Source organism: Mobula hypostoma, chromosome 4, assembly GCF_963921235.1.
Source record: "Mobula hypostoma chromosome 4, sMobHyp1.1, whole genome shotgun sequence".
Taxonomy (NCBI): Eukaryota; Metazoa; Chordata; class Chondrichthyes; order Myliobatiformes; family Myliobatidae; genus Mobula; species Mobula hypostoma.
The window spans coordinates 16,914,136-16,929,647 of record NC_086100.1 but is presented as its reverse complement, the minus strand read 5'-3'; the positions used below and the strand labels follow the sequence as shown (position 1 = coordinate 16,929,647).

Sequence of the window (15,512 nt, the reverse complement as noted above, 5' to 3'; positions counted from 1 at the left end):
CCGGAAAATGAAGCCAAAGAAATAATACCTTTGGGACAAGGCGATGGCGGGTGAACTAAATGAGTATTTTGTGTTAGTCGTCATTGTAGAAGACACAAGCAGTGTGCCAGATGTTGAAGAGTGTGATGGGGGAGAAGAGAGTGCAGTTACTATTACAAGGGAGAAGATGCTCAAAAAGCTGAAAGATATAAGGGTACATAAGTCACCTGGACCAGATCAACCCTAAGGTTCTGAAAGAGGTGGAGATAGAGATTGTGGAGGCATTAGTAATGATCTTTCAAAAATCGTTGGACTCTGGTATGGTTCTGGAGGACTGGAAAATTGCAAATGTCACTCCACTCTTTAAAAAAGGAGGGAGGCAGCAGAAAGGAACGGAGAGACCTGTTAGCCCAACCTCAGTGTTTGGGAAAATGTTGGAGTCAATTGCTAAGGATGAGGCTATGGAGTACTTGGTGACAGAGGACAAGAAACGACAAAGTCAGCATGGTTTTCTTAAGGGAAAATCTTGCCTGACGAACCTGTTGGAATTCTTTGAGGAGATTACAAGTAGGATAGATAAAGGATGTAGTGGATGTTGTATATTTGGACTTTTAAAAGGCCTTTGACAAGGTGCCACACATGAGGCTGCTTACCAAGTTAAGAGCCCATAGTAAACAGGAAAGTTACTGACATGGTTAGAGTATTGGCTGATTGGTAGGAGGCAGCTAGTGGGAATAAAAGAATCCTTTCTGGTTGGTTGCCAGGAACTAGTGGTGTTCTGCAGGGATCACTGTTGGGACCGCTTCTTTTTATGCTGTATATAAATGATTTAGATGATGAAATAGATGGCTTTGTTGCCAAGTTTGCAGATGATACGAAGATTGATGGAGGGACATGTAGTGTTGCGGAAACAGGTAGGCTGCAGAAGGATTTAGACAGAGTAGGACAATGGGCAAGAAAGTGGCAAATGAAATACAGTGTTGGAAAATGCAGGGTCATGCTCTTTGGTAGTAGAAATAAATCTGCAGACTATTTTCTAAATGGGGATAAAATGCAAAAATATGTGATGCAGAAGGACTTGGGAGTTCTTGTGCAGAACACCCTAAAGGTTAACTTGCAGGTTGAATCAGTGGTGAGGAAAGCAAATGCAATGTTAGCATTCATTTCAAAAGGTGTAGAATACAAGAGCAGTGATGTGATGCTGGGGCTTTTTAAGACACTGGTGAGGTCTCACCTTGAGTATTGTGAACAGTTTTGGGCTCCTTATCTAAGAAAAGATGTGCTGGCATTGGAGAGGTTTCAGAGGAGATTCACAAGGATGATTCTGGGAATGAAAGGGTTATCATATGAGGAATGTTTGATGGCTCTGGGTCTGTACTCACTGGAATTTAGAAGGATGAAGAGGAGATCTCATTAAAACTTTTGAATATTGAAAGGCCTAGTCAGAGTAGATGTGGAAAGGATGTTTCCCATGGTGGGAGAGTCTAGGACAAGAGGGCACAGCCTCAGGATAGAGGGACGTTCATTTAAAACAGAGATGTGGAGGAATTTCTTTAGCCAGATGGTGCTGAATGTGTGGAATTTGTTACCACAGGCAGCTGTGGAGCCCAGGTCATTGGGTGTATTTAAGGCAGAGCTTGATAAGTTCTTGATTGGACGTGGCATCAAAGCTTATGTGGAGAAGGCCGGGGAGTGGGGTTGAGAAAGGGAAAAAAGGATTAGCCCTGACAGCATGGTGGAGCAGACTTGATGGGTCAAATGGCCTAATTCTACTCCCATGTCTTATGGTCGTATGGTCTTATGATGGGAAGCTTTTAGTGATTCTCTTTATGCTGGTAGACCTTGGACCCTACCCCTACCACTCATTCACCACTCATCCTCTGCATGTCCCTCTGCCCCAGTCTTCACTCTGCACCTAAACCACACCATCAAGGCTATTCTGTCTTCTCACTGCTCCTATTGAGAACGAATACTGCTCCTATAGGTACGAAGTCTTAGGTCCCATTCCATCAGGCTCAAGAACAGTGATTACCCTTCAACCATCAGGGTTCTGAACTGGCGTGGAGAACTTCTGTCACCTGAACTCTGAACTGTTTCCACAATCTATGGACACATTTTTCAGGACTCTACAACTCATGTTCTCAGTAGTATTTATTTATTCATTCATTCATCTATTTTTCTGCTGTTTCGTTGATTAATTGTTTTATTTTTGTATTTGCATTTTGTCATATTTTGCATATTGGTTGTTAGTCAGTCTTTGTGTAAGCCTTCAGCCTTCCTGGTGTTAGAGTTGGTGAGATTAAGAGGTGTGGGCAAGTAACTGCTTTCCATTGGGTGACTGGAACACTACAGGGACCACAAAGGCAAGACTGTGTTACAGCTTGGAGCATCAGAGTTCAATGTTCAATCCTGGCATCCTCTATAAGGAGTCTGTATCCTGTGGAATGCGTGGATTTTCTCCAGGTGCTCTGGTTTTTTCCCGCAGTCTAAAGACACGGATTAGTAGGTTAATTGGTTGTTGTAAATTGTCCTGTGGTTGAGCTAGGGTTAATTTGGGGTTGCAGAGCAGCATGGCTCAAAAGGCTGAAGGGGCCTATTCTGAGCTGAATCTCAATAAATAAATAAAGGATGTAATTGTTATCGGTTTTCACCTTATAGAACAGCTCAACGCTGAAATCCAGTCACATCTTCTGTCAAAATCCTTAACTAAGAAAGGATGTGCTAACACTGGAGAGGGTTTAAAGGAGGTTCATGAAAATGATACCAGGATTGAAAGGCTTGTCATATGAGGCGGGTTTGATGACTCTGGGCCTGTACTCACTGAAATTCAGAAGAATAAGTGGGGATCTCATTGAAACCTATCTGCTGTTTAAGGGGCTCGATAGAGTAGATATAGATAGGATGTTTCCTATTGTTGGGGAGTCCTGATCCAGGGCATACTGCCTCAGAATTGAGGGACGTCCATTTAGAACAGAGATGAGGAGGAATTTCTTCAGTCGGAGAGTATTGACTGTTTAGAATTTGTTGCGACAAGTGGCTGTGGAGCCAAGTCAATGGGTATATTTAAGGCAGAGATTGATAGATTCTTGATTCGTTGGGGTATGAAGGGTCACGGGGAGATGGCAGGAGATTGGTAATGGATCAGCCATGAAGAAATGGCAGAGCGGACTTGATGGGTCAAATGGCTGAATTTTGCTCCTATATCTTAAGGTCTTATAATCTAAAAATAAAACTTCATGTTTTTTTGTAAACCCCTGTTGGTATTGGTATTGTTTTATCATGGTCACATGTACTAAGATGCAGTGAAAAGCTTACTTTGCTTGCCATCCAGCCAAACGTGTCCAATGTAAGCACTTACAAGTAGTAAATAGTTAGACAAAGTACAGAATTAAGAGCTATGGGGAAGTGCAGTGGGGCATGACGAGGTAGATCGGGAAATCAGGAGTTGAAGATTGTGATGACCGTGGCATAAAAGCTCTGTGTAAGCCTGGTGGTAGGAATTCTCAAGCTTGTTCTCAGTGGAACAAGCTTGGTGGGTCGAGAGAATGCCTGTGATGGGGAGACTCTAGGACCAGAGGGCAGAGCACAGCCTCAGAATAGAAGAAAGTCCCTTTAGAACAGAAATGTCAAGGAATTTCTTTAACCAGGGAGTGGTGAATCTGTGGAATTCATTACCAGAGATGGCTGTGGAGGCCAAGTGATTGGTTATATTTAAAACAGATGTTAATTTGATTAGTAAGGGTGTCAAATGTTACTAGGAGAATGTAGCTGAGTGATATAAGAAATCAGCCATGATGCGATGGTGGAGCAGAATCGATAGGCCCAATGGCCTAATTCTGCTGAAATGTCGTACGGTGGGGTCTTTGATTATCCGCTTGCTTTTCCAAGGCAGCAAGAGATACGTACAGAGGGGAGGCTATGTTTTCTGATGTGCTGAGCTCTGTGCAGTTTCTTGATGCAATTCATATCCTCTAAATTATTAAGAGGGATCTTGTGCACTCAATTTCACTTCCTTTATTAAAACTGGTGACCACAGCTGCTGTTGGTAATGATTACACATCATGCAGCAGCTCAGAGCTATATCTTGAAAGATTATGCTGCAATTCCTGCATGACAGTCTCTTCCCTCTTTGCTATACATAAAAAAAATCCACCTCAGTTGAATAATGATAAAGTATCAGATAGTTTTTGTTCAAGTAATCACATTTCCTGTGGAGATGTTATTTATTTATTTAGCTGCAGCACGGGATAGGCCCTCCCACACCTTGATCCAAGTTGCCCAGCAATCTCCTGCTTTAATCCGAGCTTAAGGGACAATTTATAATAGCCAATTAACCTACCAACTGGCACTGTAGGAGGAGACTGCGGCATCCGGAGGAAACCCACGCTGTCACTGGGAGAATGCACAACCCCCTTACGGGCAGCAGTGGGAATTGAACTCTTGTCATCTGCACTGTAAAGCGTTGTGCTACTACTGAAGGAATTACTGCAAACCAGGCCTCACGTTAAACGATTTGAATTAGGTTCACATTAGTTATCCTATACACTGGGCTACAGTGAAATAACTTGCTTGCGTGAAGCTCACGGACTAAACAGTGTACGTTACAACAATAAATGTAACATTAAATATAGTGATGAGTGATAAACAGCTGAATGGTACAAAGATCTACCAACAGATTTCTGAATGGACAATGAGGCAACACATGAACATTATTAATCATAATTACCTCATTATATTTTGTTCTCTTACACAGTCAGTCTTAGGCAATGCCAGCACCATTGGGATGATGTGTTTAAGTAACAGCAGCTATCATAAGTAAAGACATCCGTTAGTCTTGCAAGACCATGGATCTGCGCCTGGTAGGTCTTCACTCTCCAGGGCGCAGGCCTGGGCAAGGTTGTATGGAAGACCAGCAGTTGTCCATGCTGCAAGTCTCCCCTCTCCACGACACCAATGTTGTCCAAGGGAAGGGCATTAATCACAGAGCAATGTGTGATTAAGTGCCTTGCTCAAGGACACAGCACGTTGCCTCAGCTGGGGCTCAAACTCACGACTTTCAGGTCGCTAGTCCAATGCCTTAACCACTTGGCCACATGCCCACACTGCAGCTATCATATACATAACACTTTTTATAGTGTACCCAAAGGTCATTTCGTATTCCTGAAGATTTGAGACTGAGCCACACAGGTGACATTAGACCAGACAGAAACATAGAAACAGAGAAAACCTACAGCAAAATACAGGCCCTTCGGCCCACAAAGCTGTGCTGAACATGTCCCTACCTTAGAACTACCTAGGCTTTATCCATAGCCCTCTATTTTTCTAAGCTCCATGTAGCCAACCAGGAGTCTCTTAAAAACAGGGGTCCCCAACCTTTTTTGCACTGCAGACCGGTTTAATCACGACCAGAATATAGGTGATAAGTGGCAAATACACTCAATTTCGTTTCTAAAAGGGTTTATCTAACGAATTTAATATTAAACACACAGCGCATATTTTCCTCATATGGATATAGCGATAAGTCAATTATCAGGGGAGCTTGAAGTAAGTGTTGAACGAACTTCCAGTAGAAGTGGTAGAGGCAGGTTCGATATTATCATTTAAAGAAAAATTGGATAGGTATATGGGCAGGAAAGGAATGGAGGGTTATGGGCTGAGTGCAGGTCAGTGGGACTAGGTGAGAGTAGCATTTGGCACGGACTAGAAGGGCAGAGATGGCCTGTTTCCGTGTTGTAATTGTTATATGGTTATTTAAGTCACATAAGTCAATAGCATCATAACATTTTAAGTAACGTTTAGATATTAAACACACAGCACATATTTTCCCCGTATGAACATATAAAATCATTGCAACACACCAATATTGCTGAATCAGTGGGAGCCCTGGGCTGAATACTTGTTCCCTGCAACAAGACAGTCCTATCGAGGGGTGATGGGAGAGACAACGATACTCGAAGGGGGTTCCTTATGTCCAGTCTATTCCGCAATTTAGTTTTCGTTGCATTCATTGCAGAAAACTCCGCTTCACAGCGATATGATGTTGGAAATGGAAGCAACGTTTTCAGTGCTTTCGTGGCTATCTCAGGATATTGAGCCTTGACTTTGATCCAGAATGCCGGCAGAGCAGTTATGTCAAACACACTTTTCAGCCCATCATCATCTGCAAGTTCGAGGAGTTGATCTCCCTCCCACGCTGACATGGATGACGTGTGGGTAGTGACCTCGCGTGCGTAATGGCTCAACAGTGGCAGTGACAGGGAATGAGGAAAGGTGCAACGGACTCATATCGCCAAATCATATCGTTTCCTCGTGGGCTGTTAGCGCATGCCTTGTGGCCCGGAACCGGTCCGCGGCCCGGTGGTTGGGGACCGCTGCTTTAGATAGACACACAGAGGAAAGAAAAAAATCAATTCAAGTTTAGCTGTCGTTCAACCGTACATGAATACGCATGAATACAACCAAATGAGACGGTGTTACTCCAGGGCCAAGATGCATAACACAGGGCCAACAGTCATGCTCAGCACAAAGCAAACATAGCAGATACAAGATAGCAAGAACATAAAGTCAGGTACAGCCACGCAATAAAATAGTCCAGACCCAAACCATCAATGCCGCAGAAATCTGCAGTCAACCACAGTAGAGCTTGTTTGTGGGAGGGAAGGGTTATTGTTACGTTTTCTGACTTCAAAATGTTAAACTAATTCAAAGGAAAACAAGAGAGCCTGGAATGCGAGTCTAACTTTGTGCGTTGTTTTAAGCGAGTTGCACATGTATTACACGTTAGTGTGATGCAATTCATGTATTTATACATATAACTTGTAATAAATTATTTAGAGAGCAAGAATGCTTACTCAATATATTTACAATATTACTCAAGTACAACTAAAATATTAAATACAACAGTTATATTGATCTTGGAGTAGGTTAAAAGATTGTCACAACATGATGGACTGAAGGGCCTGTACTGTAAAGTGCTGAACTCTTTTATGTCTGTATGTTCTGTGCTTTACAGTAAAAGTTCTCTGCTCGAAGATTCAGAGGATGACTTTAATAATGTGCATTTTGTTGAGATTGGGTTACTGAAATGTTGGCACCTAGCTTCAGGTTACCCGTCTGGGTGATACATATAAAGCACTTCAGTTCACTGCCCCTGTTGCTGTCTATGTTCACTTCAGTTTGTGTTAAACTTTCATGAAGAATGTGAATGACCTGCTCTTGCAAAGGTTCCAGCACACCCAGTTGTAGATACCGGAGGTCTTAAATAATGGGACTATTCTGAAGGACTTAGATTAACCAGTGCTGAAAACATTGTTTTGTGCTGAAATTCAAGTTCAAGTTTATTGCCATTCAACCATACACATGCACACAGCTAAACGAAACATCATTCCTCCTGGGCCAAGGTGTAAAACACAGCATATATAGTTACGATATAGCAAATACAGTCACAAAATTATAATTAGCACAGGTCCCTGAGTGGCATGGCCTGAATATTGTCAGGTTGACATAAAGTGCGAGGTGTATGTTTGTGTAAGACAGTATAATGTTCTGGACACGATTGTAATAAAACAAGCAGTCATCTAAATGTGGGAAACAGCAGCAATAGCAGATGAAAAGTGACTAGAGCAGGATGAGAGTGAGTTGGGGAGTTGGGGTTGTGGTGGTAGGGCATTCAGACTGTGTGTATGGGTGCTGGGGGGGGGCAGCAGGGTGTTAAGAAGTCTAACAGACTGGGGGAAGAAGCTGTTACCCAGCCTGACAGTTCTGGTTCTATTTCTGTGGTATCGTGTGCCCGATAGTAGGAGGTCAAAGAGATTGTGGGAAGGATGGGAGGGGTCCTTGTCAAGGCTAGAGGCACTGCACATGCACTGTTTCTGATATATACCCTGAATTTCTAACTCCTGTTTCTAATTCCTAACTCTTGCTAGGATACCACACTGTATTCATTTCTAATGTTCTTACAGATTTCCAGTAATGTCCTGGAACAAATCACAAGTTTTGCCTCAGGAACTTCTTACCATCTGCCTTTGGCTCATCACATCCAGCTTATTTTCGATATGATGGAGTGTGCCCTTAACATCAACGGTCTAATAGACTTTGCTATCCAGGTAAGCTTGCAATCTGGATTGTTCAGGTGATAAACCAAGGATTTATGATGAAGTGGTTTCACTCTGGGAGAATCTCGGGGCACCACGGTGGAGTAGCGGTTGGCGCACCGCTTTACAGCAAACACTGATTGGGGTTTGATTTTCGCCGCTGTCCGTAAGGAATTTGTATCCTCCCCCTGTGACTGCTTGGGCTTCCTCCAGGTGCTCGGGTTTCCTCCCACAGTCCGAAGATCTGCAGGTTATGGTGAGTGAGCTGTGGGCATGCTGTGCTGGTGCTGGAAGAGTTGTGACATTTGTAGGCTGTCAGCATGATTTGATTTGATGCAAACAGCACATTTCATTGTATGTGACAAATAAACCTAGGTTAATCTCTGTCATTTCACCAGAGCACTTCATGTGAAGTACTTCTGTTCAATCTCTCCACTGTTGTATTGCAGGGAGTAGAACAGGTAATCTGCACTCTTATGGAACATCTCTGACCTATAATGATATACCATAAGCACATAAGATATAGGAGCTGACTTGGGCCATTTGGCCCATCGAGACTGCTCCATTTATTATCCCTGTCAACGGCATTCTTCTACCTTCTCCCCGTAACCTCTGATGCCCTGACTAATCAAGAACCTATCAACCTCCACTTTAAGTATACTCAATAACTTGTCCTCCACAGCCCTCTGTGCGATGAAATCCCCAGATTCACCACCCTCTGGCTAAGGAGATTCCTCTTCATCTCTGTTCTGAGTGGACTCCCCTCTATTCTGAGGCTGTTCTCTCTGGTCCTAGACTCCACCACTGTAGGAAACATCCTCTCCACATTCACTCTATCTAGGCCTTTCAATATTTAGGTTTGTTTTCTCTGTTTTACATGACATGGATTATTGACTTGCAGCAATAAAGCAATGCAAGGACATAAACTTAGTGGCCACTTTATGAGGTCCCTCCTGCCGTTGAGTGTATGTTCGTGGTGATTTGCTGCTGTAGTCCATCCACTTCAAGGATCGATGTGTTGCACTTTCAGAGATGCGCTTCTGCACACCACTGTTGTAACACAGTGTTATTTGAGTTACTGGCACCTCTCAGCTTGAACCCATCAGGCCATTTTCCTCTGACCTCTCTCATTAATAAGGTGTTTTCACCTGCAGAACTACCAGCTACTGGATGTTTTTTTGTTTTTCGCAGCATTCTCTGTAAACACTAGAAACTGTTGTGTGTGAAAATCCCAGGAGATTAGCAGTTTCTGAGATACTCAAGCTACCCTGTCTGGCACCAACAATTATGGTCAAAGTCACTTAGATCACATTTCTTCCCCATTCTGATGTCTAATCTGAACAACAATTGAACCTCTTCACCATGTCTGCCTGCGTTTATGCTTCAAGTTGCTGCCACATGATTGGCTGATTAAATATTTGCATTAACTAGCATTACAGGTGTACCTAATAAAGTGGCCACTGAGTGTAAAATGCTCTTAGTTAAATAAAGTGCAAAAAAAAGAAATAACAAGGTAGTGTTTCTGGTTTAATGGACCATCCAGAAATCTGATGGTGGAGGAGAAGAAGCTGATTCTGAATTGTTATTCTGCATCAAGTCCCCTTTGGGAAAACTGCTGTCAAACCTTTTTCATGGGGAGGGTGAACATCCAGAAGTTATTGTACACATGGGCACAAAGTACATAGGTAGCAAAAGGGATGAGGTCCTATGGAGTGATTATAGGGAGTCAGCGAAGAATTTAGAAGCAGCAGGACTTCAGTGTATTAATCTCTGGATTGAGTGTGGAATGAGCTGCCAGCAGGAGTGGTGGATGCCTGTTCGATTTCAACATCCAGGACAAGTTTGGATAGGTACATAAATGGGAAGGGAATGGAGGGCTATTGACCAGGTGCAGGTCGATGGAACTAGGCATAATAATAATTTGGCACAGACTAGATGGGCCGAAGGGCCTGTTTCTGTGCTGTAGTGCTCCATGGCTCTTCTATAACTCTACTTCTGATGCCAAGTGCATGTGAGGGTAAGAATTGGAGGACATGGCAAAGGAATGTGTGGCCGATAAATTGGTGTAGGGGCCAGGAATTCAGATTTCTAGACCATTGAGATTGCTTCTGGGGCAGAGGTGATTTGTACAAGAGAGACAGATTACACCTGTTGAAGTGGGGGGGGGGGCGGGGCGGTGCTATTATCCTGGCAGATAGATTTGGTGGTGTTACTGGTGTGGGTTTAAACTAAATTGGCAGCAGGGTAGGATCCCGGTCAGCAGAGTTGTAAATAAGAGGCTAGAAAGTGATAGCAAATTGAATAGATTTGACAGGCAGGAGAAAGGTCAGGAACAGGGAAAGCCAATAGGGTTAAATTATATTCATTTCAAAGCAAGATGTCTGTCAGGTAAGGTGGATGCACTCTGGGCTTGGATAGTGACCTGGGACTGGGATATTATAGCCATTATGGAAACAGAGCTAAGGGTAGAACAGGTCTGGCAGCTTATTGTCCTGGGGTACAGGTTCTTAAAATGGTGGGGGTACACTGGCTTGATGCTAGAAAGCAAGAGAGCAATGGTAGAATGTTATTTCCCTACTGGAAGCCTGTGACTAGTGGTGTGTCTCAGCAGCTGGTACTGGGCCCACTGTAGTTTGACATTGATGTTAAGGATTTGAATAAGACTGTATGAGGCACAGCTGGTAAGTTTGCAGATGCCATGAAATAAGTGGTATAGTGGACAATGAAGAAGATTATCGAAATTACAGTGAGGTCTTGATCAGCTGGAATGGCAAATGGATTTTAACTTAGATAAGTGGGAGGTGTTGCATTTTGGAAAGTCAGATCCAGGTAGAACTTCCATAGTGAATGGTAAGGCTCTAGTGAGTGTTGTAGAAACTAAGAGTGCAAGTATGTATTTCCCATAAAGTGGAGCCCCAGCTATACAGAGTGGTGAGGAAGGCGTTTAGCATGCTGGCCTTCATAAGTCATACATTGAGTCTAAATGTGGAGAGGTCATCGTGTAGTTGAACAGGGCCCTGCTGAGGTCACATGTGGAGTATTGTGTTCAGTTTTGGTTGTTCTGCCATAGGAAATATATTATTAAACTGAAAAGAGTGAAGAAAATATTTACAAGGATGTTGACAGGATTTGAGGTGCCGAGTTATAGGGAAAAGTTGGACAGATTAAGTCTTTATCCTTTGGAGTGTTGGAGACTGATATGTAATCTTACAGACATGCATAAAATCATGAGGGACATCGGTTTGGTGGAGTGAACACACTTGGTCTTTTTTCCAAAGTTGGGGTATCAAGGACTAAAGGTTTAAGATGGGAAGGGAAACGATTATGAAGATCTTTTTACACAGGTGTTTCTATCTATGTGGAAGAGGATGTAGTCGAGGCAGGATTAATAGCAATTTTTAAAGGACATTTGGACAGGTACACAGATTGGAAAGGTTTAGAAGTTTATGGGTCAAGTTTGGCCAAATGGGACTAGCTTGAATGAGGCATCTTGGTCAGCCTAGACCAGTTGGGCTGAGTGGCCTGTTTCAATGCTGTGTGACTCTATATGGCTTAGGTCTAGCAGTTAATTAATTTATCAATCCGCATGCCTTTGGAATGTGAGAGGAAATGAGAACAGCTGGAGTGAGCCTTCGTGGCCACAGGGAGAACATGCTGACTCCACACAGACAAAACCAGGGGTCAGTATTAAACCCATGTCTCTGGAGCTGTGTGGATGCAGTTCTGCTAGCTGTGTCGCCAACTTGTATGACAAAAAAAAGACTTTTGCTCTCACCTCTGGAAAGTGTCAGAACTGCATTCTCTGGTTGTTGGCCGTCCACTCATTGGAAGTACTTCAAAGGCACAGGAGACTGCAGACACTGGAATTGGGAGCAACAGGCTAAGCAATAGAGGGGCTTGGAGTTCCTCCAGTGTCTTGTGTGTTGCATTGGAAATGACTTGTTATCTGCGCTATCAAAATCCTTCAGGACAGAATCTATGGAGAGAAATGGACGGTCAATATTTCTTATCGAGTCTCTTCATCTGGACATTTGAAACATTGACTGTCCATCTCCCTCCATAGATGCTGCCCAACCCACTGAGTTCCTCCAGTGTTCAGTGTGTTGCTCCAGGTTCCAGCATCTGCAGTCTCTCGTGTCCCTATCAAAATCCTTCGCAGTTTTTAGAATCTCTGATAACTCTTCTTTGAAGTTTCTCTGTTTTTTTCAGAAAATTGCTCTCCCCATCTCTCTACATAACTGAAGTCCCTCATCCCCACTCCCATTCCAACAATCCCTCCTCCCCTACAAAACTTTCACACCCTGAAATGCACTGTCCACAGCTGGGCTCCGTACTGCTGCCGAAGTCTGAATCGTGAATTCTGAAAGTTTGAAATGTGTCGGTTGCATATCACATGCTCTAATCCTGTGTGTTTAATGCCTCAGTTGCTGAATGAATTAAGTGTGGTGGAAGCAGAGCTGTTGCTGAAGTCGTCGAGTCTGGCTGGGAGCTACACCACAGGGCTGTGTCTGTGCATTGTGGCAGTGCTTCGACATTACCATTCCTGCCTCGTGCTCAATCCCGACCAGACAGCACAAGTGTTTGAAGGGTGAGCTTTGGAGTTTTGTTGTATAAGGGGTACAGATGGGGTAAATGCAAGCAGGCTTTTTCCACCGTGGTTGGGTGAGACTAGAACTAGAGGTCATGGTTTGAGGGTGAAAGGTGAAAATGTTCAAGGGGAACACGAGGGGGAACTTCTTCACTCTGAAGGTGTCAAGAGTGTGAAGTGAGCTGCCAGCGGATGTGGTGGATGCAGGTTCGATTTCAATATTTAAGAGGAATTTGGATAGGTACGTGGATGGGAGGGGTATGGCGGGCTATGGTCTGGGTGCAGGTCGATGGGACTAGACAGATTAATAGCTCAGCACGGATAAGATGAACCAAACTGCATTGTAGTGAGTTATGAATCTCTGATCTCTGAAATTTCCGCAGATTCTTTGATGTGCAAAGGTCAGTCATGGTTGCAGTCAAAAGTTGGTTATAGAACATTACAGCATAAGAACAGGCCCTTCAACCCACAAAATCTGTGCCACGATGCCAGATCGAACTAATCCTTATACCTGTACATGATCCACGTGCCTCCATTCCCCCAACATCCATGAGCCTATCTAAAAGCTTTTTGAATACCACCATTACATCTCCCTCCATCAACACCCCATTCCAGGCAGCCACCACTCCCTGTGTGAAACAAAATCTTGTCCCGTACATCTCCTTTAAACACGTCTCCCCACCTCACTTTATCCTTTTTTAGAGATACAGCATGGAACAGGACCTTCTGGTCCAACGAGCCACACTGCCCAGCAAACCACATATTTAACCCTAGTCTAATCACAGGATGATTTACAATGACTAATTACCCTACTAACTGCCCTACGTCTTTGGACTGTGGGGGGAAACCAGAGTCCCTGGAGGAAACTCTGTAATTAAATTTGCGGACGATACCACAGTGCTTAGCCTGATCTCGGATGAGGATGAAACAGCCTCCAGCCTTGAAGTGGATCATCTGATGAAATGGCGTAAGGACAACGACCTGGTCCTTAGCACTTCTAAAACAAAAGAAATGATCATTGGCTTCAGGAGATCAAAGGACAGAGTACACACCCCCCTCCATATACATGGAGAGGTAGTGAAAAGTGTGGAAAATCTAAAGTTCCTTGGAATTATGTTGTCAAAACAGCTGACGTGGACCACCAACACCTCGTTGCTTGTAAAAAAGGCACAACAAAGACTCTTCTTCCTCAGAAAACTGAAACAGGCCAAACTCCCACAAAAACTGTTGCTTAACTTCTAATTAGATTATGAGAACAGTCAGTCCTCTTTTATTGTCATTTAGAAATGCATACATGCATTAAGAAATGATACAATGTTTCTCCGGAGTGATATCACAGAAAAACAGGACAAACCAAAGACTAACACTGACAGAACCGAATAATTATAACATATAGTTACAGCAGTGCAAAACAATACCATACTTTGATGAAGAACAAACCATGAGCACAGTAAAAAAAAAGTCTCAAAGTCCCCGAGTCGATCGACTCCTGAGTCCCCGATAGCAGGTGGCAAAAGGGAGAAACTCCCTGCCATAAACCTCCTGGCACCGTCAACTTGCCGATGCCTTGGAAGCAACCGACCACAGCCGACACTGAGTCCATCCATCCGAAAACTTCGAGCCTCCGACCAGCCCCTCCGATACAGCCTCCCGAGTGCCATCCTCTGCCGAGCACCTTCGGCCTCGCCCCGGCCACTGAAACAAGCAAAGCCGAGGATTCGGTGCCTTCTGCTCTGGAGATTCCGGTTACCACACAGTAGCAGCGGCAGCGAAGTGGGCATTTCAGAAGTTTTCCAGATGTTCCTCCGTACTCTCATGTCTGTCTCTATCAAATCAGAATTGTGCATGGTCCCCTACTTGACAGATACAGATATCATTCACCGGAGAGGCCGCGTGCACTGCCGTCGTGGCGCCATCTTCTCCTCTTAGAAGCACAATCGAAACCATCCTGACCAACAACGCCGCAGTGTGGTCTGCCAGCTGCACAGTCACTGAGCGACAAGACCTGCATCGCGTGGTGAAGGCGGCCCAGCGAATTGTCAGGATGGAGCTCCCAGGACTGGACACCATCTATTCCAGCAGACTCAGGAGGAAAGCAATCAGCATAACCAGAGACACCACACACCCCGGCCACTCCCTGTTTGACCCACTGCCGTTCAGCAAAAGGTTCAGGACACTAAAAGCCAGAACAAATAGACTGAGGAACAGCTTCTAGCACACCACTCCCACAGAACAATGACTGAAACTGTGAGCACACACATGCACACACAAGGACTCAAATACTTGCACTAACGGCACTTTGTGCATTTCTGTGATATTCTGCTGCTGCTGCAACTTATTTTCTGCTACTTATCTATTTAATACTGTTTTTCTATTACTGTCTTGTTTTTATCTACTGCTTTATTTAATTGCCTGAGAGGAAGCCAAACAGAGTTTCATTGTACCTATGTATAATGACACTAAAGATCATTCAATTCAATTCACTTCAATGGGGAGAACGTATAAACTCCTTACAGGCAGCAGTGGGAATTGAACTCCAAACTCTGACGCCCCAGGTGTAATAGCATCATACTAACCGCACACTACCATAGAACTCAATGCCCTCTAGAATTAATCAGTTCTAACTTTTGGAAAAGATTGGTGTCTCACATAAATTTTCTAAGCTCCTCTCAGATCTCCTCTCGGTGTCTTAGGTTCCCGAGAAAAAAATTAGTGTTGTTAATGATGTAAAAAGCTAGAAATGTTGCAGCAGTCGGGTAATGAAGTGAGAAAAAAAGAGTTCAATATTGTCAAGCTTATTTTTAAATTTGTTTTAGAGATACATGTAGCAGTCCCTACCAACCCAGGACTCC

The 15,512-nt window shown here is 43.8% G+C and overlaps 1 protein-coding gene across 2 annotated transcripts in view; it reads left to right on the top strand.

Moving 5' to 3' along the window:
* LOC134345137 (mediator of RNA polymerase II transcription subunit 12-like protein) overlaps nt 1-15,512 on the top strand; it is a 709,294-nt gene that overhangs the window by 494,986 nt on the left and 198,796 nt on the right. For both annotated transcript variants that reach the window (XM_063045338.1, XM_063045337.1), the window contains exons 19-20: nt 7,941-8,084; nt 12,497-12,660. In XM_063045338.1, coding sequence (XP_062901408.1) covers nt 7,941-8,084; nt 12,497-12,660 — 308 coding nt within the window. The remainder of the gene's footprint in view (nt 1-7,940; nt 8,085-12,496; nt 12,661-15,512) is intronic.